This window comes from Lynx rufus, unplaced genomic scaffold, assembly GCF_022079265.1.
Source record: "Lynx rufus isolate CCGP_SWC_20201006 ecotype Redwood Valley unplaced genomic scaffold, mLynRuf1.p SCAF_2, whole genome shotgun sequence".
NCBI classification, from domain to species: domain Eukaryota; kingdom Metazoa; phylum Chordata; class Mammalia; order Carnivora; family Felidae; genus Lynx; species Lynx rufus.
Window position 1 is genome coordinate 213644818 of NW_025814834.1, and position 16204 is coordinate 213661021.

Below are 16204 nucleotides of genomic sequence, written 5' to 3' on the forward strand. Positions count from 1 at the left end.
GCAATGCACCAAGGCTATAGCCCTTTGGTCTCTGCAGCCAAGTGGTGCTGGCTGGCGGGTGTGGTGAGGTGCAGTTCTGTCCTCTGACCCCTTTAATCATGAGGACTCGGGCACTCTTTAAAGGCATACTTCCCACAGGCCAACAGTTGATTATTGTGGTCATTTGCACTTCCTTAAACTCCTCTCGTGTACACACAAAAGCAAACAAAACATTCCCCCAAAGCAACATGAAAGGTCTGATTTCAACCCACAAAACTTCAAGAAAATGGAGATCTTTAGCCAAACTACATGCAAACAGAATCACAGATGATCTGAGTGGGTATTCAGTTGACAGACCTGGCTTTGGGAGCCACCGTTTCCAACAAGAAATGGTAATGTCAACTTTCTTTGTTTTCTCATCTCAGGTATAATTTTTATAACACAGTCAGCATTCTTGATATCAGTATAAATGTACACGGCAATCCCTCTGAGTAGCAGCCTGTGATGCCAACACTGATTAGCTTACTAAACGCAAGGGAAATACACGAAGGACCCCAACCACATGGGGAGCAGGGTTCCCATCCAAGAGGCCTTGGGTCCCGGAAGGCAGTCCCCTTATGCAAGTCTGACGACAATATAAAGCATGATATCCAATAAAATGCACGATCACTGCCACCTGGGGCTTCATACAGACTTGGGGGTGGGGGCTGCGCTAAGGAGCATCCTGCCCTTTCTGCGTAAGTTACATTCTCATGCGGACTTGCAGGCTTGAAAGACAGTTTTCCAGGGGAAGCAGAAGAACGAAGGAACAAATGAGACTTCCACAAATGAGGGAGAATAAAGAAAGGGCCCACCCAGCGCACCTGGGTGGCTCAGTCGGTTAAGTTTCCGACTCCGGCTCAGGTCACGATCTCACGGTTTGTGAGTCTGAGCCCCACATCCGGCTCTCTGCTGTCCGTGCAGAGCCCACTTCGGATCCTCTGTCTCCCCCTCTCTCTACCTCTCTCTCCAAAAACAAACATTAAAAAGAAAAGAAAAGAAAAAAAAAGGGCCAGCCCCTCTCACCAGGATGTTACACAGATACTCTGGAGAAACCCATACAACGTCTCACCTGTGTGCGGAGGCCACAGGCAAGTTTCCAACTTCTTCATTGTGATGCACGTTAACTACAGAGGGTTCATCCCTGCCAAACTGGCCCAGATGGAGTCTGATTCTCCCACTCTTTGTGCCTGAGACCCTCCTCCTCTGTAGACTGGAACACTCTGGCTTTCATTTCGGGGGCGTTAATGGTTCCCTGGTGGCTAACGTCTAAACATTTTACGTTAATGCAAATGTAAGAGTCAAAGTGAGGACCCACTTTTCTTGTCCAGTCTATATTTTTCAAAGTTTTCATAACATCCTATCTCATTTTATCCTTACAGTGAGCCTGTGAAGTAGGTAGCTTCGGTTCCAGTTGAGGAAGGCCTCACAATAAACCAAAAGTGCATTTCTTTTTCAAATTAAAGCAGAGCCCAGGGGTACAAAAACAAAGAAAGTAATTATAAAACCAAGGAGGCTTTCTAGGTTAATTAGAATTTCATCAAATTAAATAAAATCTTATAGCTGGTCATTTACTAGTGAATATTTAAGTGCATCTGTTTATACCACGTTGAGTAGCTAAAAGAACGCAGGGCAATCCACACCACCACTGTGATGCTTCGTGTCGCCGGGGGGTGAGGGTCCAAGGTCCCGGTGAGAAACGATTCAAGGCAGAAGTGGGCATGATCATTCAGACTCTAAACCTGAGTCTGTTTCCCAACCATGATTTAGAAAGAAATTGTGGTTTATATACACAACGGAGTACTACGTGGCAATGAGAAAGAATGAAATATGGCCCTTTGTAGCAACATGGATGGAACTGGAGAGTGTGATGCTAAGTGAAATACGCCATAAAGAGAAAGACAGATACCATATGTTTTCACTCTTATGTGGATCCTAAGAAACTTAACAGAAACCCATGGAGGAGGGGAAGGGGAAAAAAAAAAGAGGTTAGAGTGGGAGAGAGCCAAAGCATAAGAGACTTAAAAACTGAGAACAAACTGAGGGTTGATGGGGGGGTGGGAGGGAGGGGAGGGTGGGCGATGGGCATTGAGGAGGGCACCTTTTGGGATGAGCACTGGGTGTTGTATGGAAACCAATCTGACAATAAATTTCATATATTGAGAAAAAAAAAAAAAGAAAAGAAAGTCTCTCCTCCAGGGTGCCTGGGTGGCTCAGTCGGTTAGGCATCGACTCTTGATTTCAGCTCAGGTCATGATCTCACAGCGCGTGAGATCGAGCCCCGCATCGGGTTCTGCACTGATGGCACAGAGCCTGCTTGGGATATTTTCTCTCTCTCTCTCTCTCTCTCTCTCTCCCTCCCTCCCTCTCTTTTTCTGCACACCCCCATTCCCTGTTCACCCTCTCTCTCCCTCTCAAAATAAACATTAAAAACAACAACAACAACAACGTCTCTCCTGCCTCTCTGTCACCCTTGCTATGAAAGTAACAGCACTATCTTGAACCACAAGCCAAACAGAACCTGTTTAGTAGAACTACCGTACTGGACACTGATCTGAATAAAGAACTATCATCTCTAGAAAAGAGTTTAGAAAACAGGAATAAATTCCCAGCTCTCACACTGTTACCAAGATCACCATGCAGTACAAAGTGCTGTTCAACTCACTTTCTCATCTGCCCCTCAAGACAGCCTCCTGTGTGGCAACATTAAAGCCTCTTTATGCTAAAGCCAGCTTTACGTCCTCGTGGCCCACGGCACAGGTGCACCTGCAATTTCACCACAACACACGTTCTACCGGAAACAAGCTGAGAGCACAGGTGCTTTCTCAGACCTGATTCCTTCAGGAAAAGGTCAGTCTCTAGGACAGTCTGTGGGTTGACACGAAGGGGAGGGAAGCAGAGGCCTTCCACATGTCGTCAAACAGCAGTTCCCCTCCAACTACCTTCACACGTAAAATCAGCTCCTGCCAAAAAATAAATTGCGGAATACCAAAACGTCCCCTAAACAAGGAGCCGGTGAACAAGTCAACCAGACAGAAGGATGCAGGAGGATTACACCACTGTGCTTCCTTCTGCTGCTCTGGAAGCCTGTTTTAGTTTGGACTTTATCCTGCAACCTGTGGGAAGTAACTGGTAGATTTTAGGCAGGAGAACTGCACCATCAAATTCTATTTTTGTTCTTAAAAAATTTTTTTTTAACATTTATTTATAAGGTTTTGAGAGACAGAGAGACAGAGCGTGAACGGGGGAGGGGCAGAGAGAGAGGGAGACACAGAACCTGAAACGGGCTCCAGGCTCCGAGCTGTCAGCACAGAGCCCGACGCGGGGCTGGAACTCACAAACAGTGAGATCATGACCTGAGCCGAAGGTGACTTAAGTGACTGAGCCATCCAGGTACCTCATCAAATCCTATGTTTTAATTTTTAAGTTTATTTATTTTGAGAGAGAGAGAGAGAGAGAGAGAGAGAGAGAGAGAGAGAGTGAGAGAGAGAATGAGCACACAAGCAGAGGAGGCGCAGAGAGAGAGGGGGAGAAAGAATCCCAGGCAGGCTCCCTGTTGCCAGCACAGAGCCCGACACGGAGCTTGATCTCACGAACTGTGAGATCATGACCTGAGCCAAAACCAAGAAAGAGTCCAACACTTAAGTGACTGAGCAACCCAGGCGCCCCTCAAATCCTAGGCTTTAAAAAGCAAGTTCATTCTGGTGGCACCGTGCAGGCTGCGGTGGAGTCCAGGGGGTCAGGCGGCCAGTGCAGTGGCCCAGGGAAGAGACAACCGGAGCCCGGGAAGGCAGTGGTGATGGACAGAAGATGAGATACTGTAGACGGCTCAGCGGACCTGGTGCCCGGTCATCAGAGGGGAGGGGAGGCAGGTAACGAAGCAAAGGCCGTAACTTCTCACAGCTTATCAGCTATGGCAGGAATCACGGTAACGCAGAGACCCCATGAGGTTAATGACGATGGAATTTCACCTTTAATTCCTTACCTTGGCAGCAGAGTTTGATACGCCATGTGTGACATTTCTGATAAGGCCCCCGACATTTCCATACTTTATCAGTCCAGTAACCCCTTCGGAAACATCATTCAAAAGCCCCATGGGATTGCCGAGAAAGTCCACTGATCCCAGGATCCGAGCTGCCTGGCTGAGGAGTTCCTGTCAAATGGAGCAGAAAGAGAAGATGAAAACCAGCACCTGTTGATACTTGCAGGTAGAATGTCCCAAGCAAAAAGGTTAGAAATCGGTCTTGTCCCCCATTCTCATCAACACCACAATGACCTCTGAATTCTCATCAACTGCAAGTTCCTAGGCTTTCATGAACTCCACCTAAGCTCTCCCAACGCATGTATCCCAGAGATTACTTCCAGGACTCAGAAATACGCCTCGAAGCTATTCCGAAGAATAAATAAAAGCTCTCAAACAGGAAAGACTCTTTACAAACATGTGTTAGTATATACATCACATTCTGATGTTTCTACAAATAGGGAACTCTGCAGCAGCAGGGAGAGTTTTAGAAGGAAAATGCGGGAGGAGAGTATATTGGTAGCGCCCCCTATAATCGGCAGGGGGTGGTGCATAAAGAAGGCATGTTTCAGAACTAGCCAGCAACCCTCTACTTTCTGCCTCCAGGTTCCAGTGATATCTGCTCTGTCACTTTCCTTACAGTTTAGTGGAAACATCACCAATTAGGGAAGTTGAGGAAGGAAGCCAAGAAGGAAAGGAGGGACACGGGAGGGAGGAGGGAGAAAAGGGAGCAGGAACAGAATTTTAACTTAGACAGTTAATAAATTTGATATGATCTTGACCTATCTATTGAAGAATCTGGAGAATAAATACAAAACAGAAAATGTCCAACTTGATAAAAAGAAAAACTGAAGTTCAACGCTAGGGCAGGATCTCACAGGCTCCAAGAACACTGATGTGGTTGTCAAAAGTTGCTCCATGTCCAGTAAATAGAGAGGTCACAATGTTTTGTGTCACCATTAAAGCATCAATTAAACCCTTAAGAGTTGTTACGAATCCAGTGGAAGCCCCCGAGATCAGTTCTCTGAGGGACAAGACCAGCAGCCTGTAAATCAAATACACTGTTTGAGGATTTTCATGATGTGTATGGGCTCCGCGGGCTGTGACCTGACCCCTGACAGCAAATGTTTAACTGGGTTCTCGACAGTAATGTCTTAGTAACCAAAATTCCCAAACAACCAAAACAAACATTCTGCTTGTGCGCCAGCCACTAAGTATTTCTCCAAAGCTCACCTCCTGGAAATGTTTGAGGATATCATTGATGATGAACTCCTTGGTCTCGTAGGGATGCACCCGAGTAAATGGATCCAGATTAATCACAGCGTCCTCAAACCGAATCAGTGGGAATCCCAACGTGCTTTTTAAGGCCTAGTTAGGGAAGAAAGGAAATGACATACTTTAGCCATTTGATGGCCTTCCAGGGCACTATAATTTTGGATTCTGTGAAAACTGCAAGTCATATCAATTTTCCAATGAGAGTCAAGGTTTTGATATTTATAAATAAGGATTCTCCCTGTAATTATAAAAGTAAAATATTAGGACAAAAAATATACATGTCACCCAAAGTAACATACATCACATAGAAATTAACATTCTTAGCTTCATACGGTGGCTTCTTATAGTCACCGTTAAGTTTGTGAGAGTCACTAGGTTGTTATATACAGCTGCAGTTGCTTAATTTTCATTGTTACACAGTATGCCGATATATAAATAAAACACAATTTATTAAACCATTGCTGTTGATGAACAGTTGTGCTGTTTCAAATTTTTGCTATTATGAACAATGCTGCTATGAACATTCATGGACACGTCTTTGGGAGCACATTTGTATGCATTTTTCTTGAATACATACCTGGGAGTGGAGCTGCTGTGTCACAAAGAATATACACGTTTGACCCTAGTATATACAGCACTGTCAAACAGCTGTCCCCAGCAGCTGAACTGGTTTATACTCCCTTCAGCAGCCTATGAAATTTCCTGTTATTCTACACCCTCATTGACACTTGGTATAGACAGCCTTTTATTTATTTATTTTTAAAAAAAAATTTTTTTTTCAACGTTTATTTATTTTTGGGACAGAGAGAGACAGAGCATGAACGGGGGAGGGGCAGAGAGAGAGGGAGACACAGAATCGGAAACAGGCTCCAGGCTCTGAGCCATCAGCCCAGAGCCTGATGCGGGGCTCGAACTCCGGGACCGCGAGATCGTGACCTGGCTGAAGTCGGACGCTTAACCGACTGCGCCACCCAGGTGCCCCAAGACAGCCTTTTAAAAGACAAATATTCTGATGGGTGTGTAATGGTATGTCAGTGTGTTTTTGTTTTTTGTTTTTTTAGTTTTATATTACTTACTTACTTGAGAGAGACAGACACAGTGTGAGTGAGGGAGGGGCAGAGGGAGGGAGAGAGAGAATCCCAGTAAGTCTCCAAGTTACCAGCACAGAGCCCAACGTGGGGCTCGAACTCATGAAACCATGAGGTCATGACCTGAGCCAAAGTCAGACGTTTAACCCACTGAGCCACCCACGCACCCCTCTCAGTGTGGCTTTAATTTCCATTTTCCTGTTGAAGAATGCACCTTTTAACACACATATTGGCCATCTGGATATCCTTTTTTGTGAAGTGCCTACTCAAGTCTTTTGCTCATTTTTGTAGTGGGCTGTTTTTTTCTTATTGCTTTTTAGGGGTTTTTCTTATACATTCAGTATAGAAGTCCCTGGTGAATAGATGCATTACAATTTTCTTTTCCCATTCTGTGACTTATTATTCTTTGAAAGATGTTCTTTGATGATCAGATATTTTTTTTAAATTTTTTTAATGTTTATTTATTTTTGGGACAGAGAGAGACAGAGCACGAACAGGGGAGGGTCAGAGAGAGGGAGACACAGAATCTGAAACAGGCTCCAGGCTCTGAGCTGTCAGCACAGAGCCCAATGCGGGGCTCGAATCACGGACCGCGAAATCATGACCCGAGCCGAAGTCGGCCGCTTAACTGACTGAGCCACCCAGGTGCCCCCAGATATTCTTTTTTAATGAAATCCAATGTACCAATCTTTTCCTTTATGGTAAGGGCTTTCTGTTTCCTCAGTAAGAAATTATTATCTACACCAAGGTCATAAAGATATTCCCTGTCTGTAGCTAAAAAAATTTTATTGCTTAACTTTTCACATTTACATCTATAATCTACTCGGACTTGATTTTTTTTTATATGGTGTGAAGCAGAAATCAATCCATTTTTTCCAGATGGATATCTACTTGCCTAAGTAATATTTACTGAAATGATCAGCCTCTCTCCTACTGCAGTACCGTGTAAACTTTGTCACAAGGTGACTAGCCATATTTACGTATCTGTTTCTCAATTCTGTTTCATTTTGTCCTGCCTTCTGCCAATACCACCCTGTCTTAATTACTATACTTTTGTAATGAGTTTTGAAATCTGAGAGTATAAGCTCTCCAACTTTGTTTTTAGGATCGTCTTGGTTATTCTTTGCACTTTTCATTTCCAAATAAATTTTAGAATCAGCTTGTCAATCTGCCATAAAAAGTTGTTAAATTTTTCATTAAGATCTTACTGAATCTATAGATCAATTTGAGAAGAAAAGACAGCTTCACAGTATGGAGTCTTCCAGTGTATTAATGTGGTATGTCCCCTTATCTATTTAGTTCACTTTTCTCTTAATAACATTCCATTGTTTTCCATACAGAGGTCTTGCATATAACCTTTGCTGGATTTACTCCTAGGTATCTGTGATAGATTAAAAATGGCCAGGGGCACCTGGCTGGCTCAGTTGGTAGAGCGTACATAACTCTTGATCTCAGGGTTGTAAGTTCTAGCCCCACACTGGGTATAGAGATTACTTTAAAAATGGCCATATATTCTTTACATCTTGTAACAGTAGTGGAGACGACTTCATCTGCACTGACCTTGTAAGTTGCTTCAGTCAATAAGATGCAGCAGAGGTAACACTGTGCGACCTCTGAGCCCAGGCTTCAAGAGATCTTGGGAGTTTCTGCTCTGCCCTTTTGATACTTCCACCACGTGAAGAAGCTGAGAGACCATGTGGAAGGAGGTTCTGTTGACAGCCAACACCTAACACCTAACACATAAGTAAGGTCATCGTATACGAGTCCGTCTCAGCTGACTGCCAGATGAGTAACCACAGGTCAGTTCAGCAGAAGCCAGCATTCAGCAGAGTCCAGCCCACAGAATTGTGAATAAAATGACTGTTTTAGACCACTAAGTTTTGGGGTGGCTGGTTACACAGCAATAAATAATGACACTGGATTTGATGTTTTCTTAACAATGCTGTAAATTACATCCTTCAAAATTTTCCTTCCCTCTATAATCGTTGCTGACACTGTACACCATCTCCAGTGACCTTCCTAAATTATCCATTCAGTTAACAACTTCTCTGCGAATTCTTTTAGATTTTCTAGGTACATATTTATGCTCTCTGCAAATAATAAAATTTTCATTTTCCTGTCCAGTTCTTATGCCTTTTATTTCTCCTTTAATCTTTCTAGACTTATTGCACTGGCTACAATCTCCAGTAAGACACTGAAGAGTAGGGATAATGAGCACCTTCCCTGCTTTCAGTATCTCACCATTGAGTATGTTTGCCGTAGCTTTTTTATACATATACTTTATCAGATTCCGGCAGTTCCCTTCTATTTTTTGCTTGCTGAGTTCTTATCATAAATAGATGTTGAATTCTGTCAAAAGGCTTTTGTGCGACTATTGAGATAATACTTTTTCTTCTTTTATTTTGTCAATGTGGTAAATTACATGATTTATTTGAAAATGTTAAACCACACTTACATTCCTGGAATAAACCCAATTTAGTTATATTTTTTCTTATTCATTGCTGTATTTGCTTTGTTAATATTTTGTTCAGATTTCTTCCATGTTCATGAAAAAAATTCTAGTCTATAATTTTCCTTTATTATTTATTTTCAAAATATAAATTATAGTTTTCTAGTAAACTTCTCAGACACAGATACGGTTACTCTTTAATATTGTGTGTTTGGGGGCGCCTGGGTGGCGCAGTCGGTTAAGCGTCCGACTTCAGCCAGGTCACGATCTCGCGGTCCGGGAGTTCGAGCCCCGCGTCAGGCTCTGGGCTGATGGCTCAGAGCCTGGAGCCTGTTTCCGATTCTGTGTCTCCCTCTCTCTCTGCCCCTCCCCCGTTCATGCTCTGTCTCTCTCTGTCCCAAAAATAAATAAACGTTGAAAAAAAAAAAAATTAAAAAAAAATGCTATTTAAAAAAAAAAAAAAATATTGTGTGTTTGATAATGCCAACGTCTGGTTTATCTGTGGGTCTGCTTCTAGTGTCTGTTTTTAAAATGAAAACTTTCGGGGCACCTGGGTGGTGCGTCCAGCTTCGGCTCAGGTCATGATCTCACAGTTTGTGAGTTTGAGCCCGGTGTTGGGCTCTGTGCTGACAGCTCAGAGCCTGGAGCCCGTTTCAGATTCCGTGTCTCCCTCTCTCTCTGCCCCTCCCCTGCTTGTGCTCTGTCTCTCTCTCAAAAATAAATAAAATGAAAAAAAAAAATTAAAATTAAAACTTTCACAGACTTTGCATGAGTCTTTAGTTTCTAGTAGGCGGTTAAAGAGGCTTCATCCAATCAAGATTTGGGCTTTCTCAAGGCTGGATTTCAGTCTTTGTAACTCTTGGTCTATTTCAGTCTTTCTAAGGCCTGGGATAGTTTCAGGCCAGTTGTCTCAACTGACAACCAATTCTGTTCCTCCTCTTACTCTCCCTAGCACCAGAAAACTGCTAAAAGGTCTACTTAGTTTTCCCACCTCTCAACTGTTACTTCTTGCCCGGCTTCTCTCAGACTAGGTTACCTAGAGACTGGCACCTGCCTCAACACATACAGCAGCTCAGACCGCCAGGGTCTCTATTCTGCCTGTCCCTTCTAAGATACTAGCGCAACAGGTACCAGCTTAGTATCTATCTAGTGTTTGCTATGTCAGTCCCATGAGACCACCAAAAGCCTTACTCAGACTCTCTGCCTTTTGGCAGCTGCTTTCTGCTTGACTTCTCTGCCTCTCAACACATACCAGTTACACATTCGAACTATCTCAAGAGTAAAGGCAGAGTAAATGCTGGGCTCACTTATCAAGTTTCCTTCCTCACATAAATCTCGGACTCTCAAGTCCTAGATATTTTGGTAGCTTTCCATTACCTTCAAGCAGACTTTTGGGTTTTTTTTTTTTTTTCTATCGAGCTTTTCTTGTAATTCTTGGCTAATCTTGGTTTGCTATAAGCCAGTTAACAATTTCCAGATTTGGTCTATTTTCCAATTACATATTTTTATTTTATTTATTTTTTATTTGAGAGAGAGAGAATGAACAGGGAAAGGAGGGGAGAGAGAGAGGCAGAGAGAGAGAGAGAGAGAGAGAGAGAGAGAGAGAGAGAGAATTTCAAGCAGGCTTCATGCCCAGCATGGAGCCTGATGCAGGGCTCAATCCCATGACCCTAGGATCATAACCTGAGCCGAAATCAAGAGTCGGGGGCGCTCAACTGAATGAACCACCCAGGTGCCCCACCATACTTTATTTTAACAAGATTGGGGAGGAGGGGCTCCTGGGTGGCTCAGTCAGTTAAGCATCCGACTCTTGATTTCGGCTCAGATCGTGACCTCACGGTTCATGAGACTGAGCCCCATATCAGGCTCTGTGCTGACAGCATGGAGTCTGCTTGGAATTCTCTCCCTCCCACTCTCTGCTCCTCCCCTGCTCACTCTCCCTTTCTTTCAAAATAAGTAAACATTAAAAAAAAAACAAACAAACTTTAACAAGATTGATATTGCAAGGATTTTAGAGAGTATGCGAAATACTCTTCTTTGAATGTGAAAACACTTTTTTAAATTTTTTTTTTTTTTTTTTGAAGGAGAGAGAGAGAGAGAGAGACAGAGCATGAGCGGGGGAGGAGCAGAGAGAGAGGGAGACACAGGATCCGAAGCAGCTTCCAGGCTCTGAGCTGTCGCACAGAGCCTGATGCGGGGCTCGAACCCACAAACTGTGAGATCATGACCTGAGCCGAAGCCAGATGCTCAACCGACTGAGCCACCCAGGTGCCCCTGAAAACACTTCTTCATGCTAATAATGTTAGTAACTCTCTGATTCACATTGAATCTTTCCTTATATACAGTGTAAATAATCCATCTGATTTTCTATTTTTCCATATGGCTATCTAGTTGGTCTAACAGCACTTACCAAAACATCTATATATTGCCCCACTAAATTAAATGTCTTTACAGTAAAACCTCATGTGTAATTTAATGAACCTTCTATTTTCTCCTTTATTTTTTCATCTTTTAGCATGTATTTTCAGAGGCTGCCTTAGATTCTTTTGGGACAAGAACATGTTTAATTGAAATGAAATCATGTAACTGAAGAAAATACAGAAGAAACTGCTTAAAACCATAGAATGGGGAAACTTTTTTGGGACTCCAAACATATATTCAAAAAGGTCAAAGACTGGTGGATTTGACAACATAAAAATCAAAAGCTTTTATAGGATTAAAAAAGAACCCATATACACATCAAAAGTAAAGCAAAAAGACAAATGAAAAAATGAAGGAAAAAACCTGCAACTTACATCAAAGACAAAACTTACATGAAGAGCTTCTACAATTACAGGTGATTAAAGACCAGTAATAGGATTTAAAAAATGGGCAAAGTGATAAATGGCAGAAAAGATTGGTTCTCAGAGGAAAAGGATGGCCCTTCAACAGAGGGGTCAGAAGTAGAGGAAAAGAAAGCTGTGACGAAGACAAAGAAACAAACAGAAGATAAGAGGAGAACCAGAAAGGAATGGGGAGGCCCGCGATCCCGAATACGGCAGAGGACCCTACAGACATGAGGTCGGAAAAAAGGCCCCCCGATCTGGGGCCTCGGGAAGTCACGAGAAACCTCCTACTACATAATGTGAGAACAAAACTTTTTAGAGATTAAGAGCGCTCTTAGGTTAATTCAGCCTAACCCTCTCATTTTTTTAAATAAATAAAGCCGGAGAAATGTTAAGTAGATGACCCAAACTCGTGCAGTTAGTTATTAGGAGATTTTCGACTTGCACGTGCTCATTGGCACAAAAGTAACCAACCACCTGGTAGGTGGAAAGCATGAAGATCGGAATGGAGGATTATGTTGTTTCTCTTGAAAAACTTTCTGCTGTTCATTCACACGTGCTTCACCCATCCAAGTGCTGGTGACAGAGAAACTGAGGCCCAGTGGGCTTAATGGCTTTGCTTAGAGCCCCACGATAAATCTGCCGGGAGAGGTGGGGACATCGGTTCGGCGGTTTGTTTTGCCAATACAACCCTGAATGTTACTTTCGTCTCAGAGAAGAGGAAATGAGATCCAAACAAAGGCTTAAGGCAAAAGCTTTTTTACCCCAACTTCCTCATCGTAACCAAATACTGAAGAAGAGGGACCATTCGGAGTAGCAAAGACTTTGAAACCTCCACCAAGTTGTCAAAACCCTCACGAGAGACACCATCCCCTTTCTGAATGGCTAATGTGCTTTGTCTGAACCAAGGAAATATCTGGCCCTTTGGTAAAACTCTTTACCTCGTCATTTATGCCTTGGGGCCTCCCACATTGGACAAAGCGGAGAGATGCAGCCTTTGGTACAAATTATCCTGCCACCTTCAGGTTGTTCCGGTCAAAGTAAAAGAGATGAGAGGGAAAGAGCCAAACAGGGCTCTTCCCCGCAGTGACCGACCAATCAAGTACAGTAGTATACAAAGCTGATGCTTATTTACTTAAGGAGCAGACAGTTTCCTGTTATAAAACGGATTCTGGAGAAAGCAACGTGTGCGCAGAAGTTCCTAATAAAACTAGGACACTGTCCATTCCTACCTCCTCCAGACGAAAACCGCTGAAGTCTTCCAGAAACTTTACAGAGTCGAAAGAAGAAATACCTGTCCATATGCCATAAGGTCTCGGATCACAAGCCAGTCCCTGGCCCACGTCCTTCCCTTTCTTAGTTTATCCTGCACTAAACAAAACTGTCTGGAATTCATTCTTTAAAGGTTTATTTATGGTACATAGAGACTGTTTATGTGAAGCAGGGTATTTGCCCATTTCCCTCCCGGGACAGTGTTTAAAACTACAGGGATATTTCCCTCTCTGGCACTTTCTGAAATACAATTAACAATACTGGATCTTTTTTCCTTTTAACAAATCTGGTTTTTATTTAGGGAGGGGAGGAAAAAAGTAAAGGGTCTGAAGTTTCCCAACAAATTATTTCAAGCCTTTGAGAAGACAGTTTTAGGCTTTTTAAATAGTGTCTTTGTTTGAAATTCCCCCTCACCCCCACCCTCTTGCTCTCTGACCATTAAAATGTGGGTTTTCTTCCAAACTAGATTGCTCAATTAAAGCCCTTCTTTTGTAATACCCCAATGCTCTAAATGGGAAACGGACTGCATGCTGGAGGCCACCTCGTGAAACCTTTTAAAGGCTCCTGGCTTCTTTTGATCTTGAAAAAAACCAAAGTACATATGAACTACCTGGCGTTTTCGATATTACTCTGCTACCCTCTAACACACACGCTTGGGAGTATAATGGGGAGGGGGGTGGAAGGGAGGAATGTGTGTGCACTTGTGAAATGGAACTATTATCTCCCCCTTCTCCCATCACGGAGAAAGGAATCCAATCGAGACAGCAGATGGGAAACTGCTCCGAGTCCTTCTCAACAGACACTATATCTGGCAATAATGTACCCTCAGCATAAACCTGAAGAGGCTTCCCCGTGAGATTTCTGACAGCCTCACTCCTGGCCTGGAGTCAAGAGAATCAAGATAATTATTCCTTCAATACCAAAGACATGGTTACCTTTTAGTCAGACTCTTGTGATTCCCATTCTGGGACAGCACTCCGTTCCCTAAGTACATACTTTAAGCAGTACATATTCATCTCCAAGAGCATATCGCTCTTCCCAAGAGCTACTAATAAGGGGATATTACTCTGTTAGGAAACTCTCTGAATAAATGACATTATTTTATGAGCCCCCGACTCCACCAGGAGAACTCGAGACACAGTAAAACGGTGACTCCCACAGGCTGAGAATTTAACTCTGAAGCCCCAATTCCCTGACACCCTGCCTGAGACACGGATGTGCCCCCATCACGGTGCCCCCGCCCCACACCTCAGGACAGGGCCGCTCTGCTCAACTTCTTTAACAATCGTTTGAAAACGCCTTCCAACGGATCCTCAGAACAGTGCCGAACGAAACATTCAACTTAACCGGTTCCCAGTTCGTCATGGAGCATACACGCAGGCACGGAGACCATGTGACTGGGGGTCTGGAGCTACTTCAGCTGTAAGAAGCCATATTGCATTTGGCAGTCTGGGGGAAAGTTCTCTGCTGGGAGCAATCTGAAAGGAATAGTTAGGTGTCTGTGTTTCTAAGGAAGATGATTTAAAAAACAAGAAGTCCTTCACTCTCAGGAAATGCTTAACATTGGTTTGTTGGGCGAGTGCCAGGTGCTCTGGGGGAATATACACTTTATCAAACAAACCCATTCCAAGGGGTCACATAAGTCAAGTGGATACTTGGGGATATTAGCAAGATAGTGGTTTTCCCATGGATTTTCCCCCCACTCGCATGCTAATTGTAAGTATCTTCAGTCTCCTGGGAAACATGAAATTAAAGCCAATCAAGCAGACAGGAGAGTCCGCTGGAAAGGGCACACCGCGCTGTTCTCGCCACGGCGGCAAACAATCCCTGCGACTCTGGTCCTGCCCAGCACGCTCCCAACGGCTCACGCCTGGCTCGCCGCAGGACTGAAGCAGTCACCCTCGCCCTACCAAGTATGATCTGGCGTCGACCAGACTATACTGTCTCGTTACCTATATGTCTATTTTAGAAGTTGTGTGTTGGCAGACTGCATCACATGAGGCCCACACATGTGTTTTGTTAGGCCCACAAGGTTTTTAAAGAAAACAACTCAAATCAGTTGCCAACATTTCAAAACCAGGAGATTCCACATAAAAATCCAGATTTCCGGCTTCACTTTAAAAATCTGAAGCTCCGGCAACACTGGGTTCACATTACCCTATGACAGCAACGGGCTGGAGCTGAGCCGAGGCTGCCCCCTCAGACGAAGCAGGCACGCCCCGCGTGCAATGGTCCCCACCATACCGCTTCACTTAATACATTGCTGCCACAGTCCCCGTAGGCATCTGAATTTACGACTCCAAGTTGATTCCTTATTTGTTCAGGTCTATAGCTATTCCTACTCAGAAGAGAGACCATCATGTGGCATCTCAAAGAAGGCAGCATGGGGCAGTGGAGATGTCCTCGGCTGGTGGTTAGTGGCGAGATGAGTGCCTTGATAACTGTCTGCGAGGGCAACGAAGGAAAGAACCAGAAGCAATGGGGTCAAGCTGCAGCAAGGCAGATTTAGACGCAATCTAAGTGAAGACCTAACAACCACCTGGGTCCTACTCCTGTTCCCATTACATCTACCTCCACAGGCTTGAGTGGAAGAATGCGCTGAACTCCAACATCCTTGTTCACTGAGCAGGAGGATCGCTGAAGACTCTTACAGCTCTAAAATTCCCTGAGGCCCCAGGCACCCGGGTGGCTCAGTTGGTTAAGCGTCCAACTTCGGCTCAGGATCTCATGGCTCGTGGGTTCGAGCCCCACATTGGGCTCTGTGCTGACAGCTCAGAGCCAGCAGCTCGCTTCAGATTCTGTGTCTCCCTCTCTCTGCCCCTCCACTGCCCACCCGCCCCCCCAATCTCTCTTTCAAAAAAAAAAAAAAAAAAAAAAACACTAAAAAAATTTTTTTGTTTAATTTTCTCAGGCCTTACGTTCTGGAGGGGCATCTAGATAGCATATTGCATAGTACAGCACAGTACAAACTTTACAGTCGCATAGACTTGGATTTAAATCCCATCCCCCTCCCTCAAAGTAGATCATATTGCAGCAAACAAAGATGAAATTCGGGGTCTCTCTGTCAAATGCGTATCAGGATGATCTGCAGGAGTGTCACATTCAGATATGGTGGTAGGCAAGGCCACATCTCAGTGGTATGCAGTTGAGTGTGTTTCTTGAAGGTGGTAGACGTTTCTAGTATCAACCCTTCACAAAGAGGTGCAGACTCAGGAGGAGAGAACTAGGAGGACAGGCAGGCAGGGCTCTGGCACCA

At 44.0% G+C, this 16204-nt stretch overlaps 1 protein-coding gene across 5 annotated transcripts in view; it reads right to left on the reverse strand.

The window, feature by feature from the left end:
* The window catches only part of VPS13D (vacuolar protein sorting 13 homolog D), a 258372-nt gene that overhangs the window by 80232 nt on the left and 161936 nt on the right, over positions 1-16204 (reverse strand). For all 5 annotated transcript variants that reach the window (XM_047083004.1, XM_047083003.1, XM_047083002.1 and 2 more), the window contains 2 exons: positions 5273-5407; positions 4004-4171 (listed from right to left, as the gene is read on the reverse strand). In XM_047083004.1, coding sequence (XP_046938960.1) covers positions 4004-4171; positions 5273-5407 — 303 coding nt within the window. The remainder of the gene's footprint in view (positions 1-4003; positions 4172-5272; positions 5408-16204) is intronic.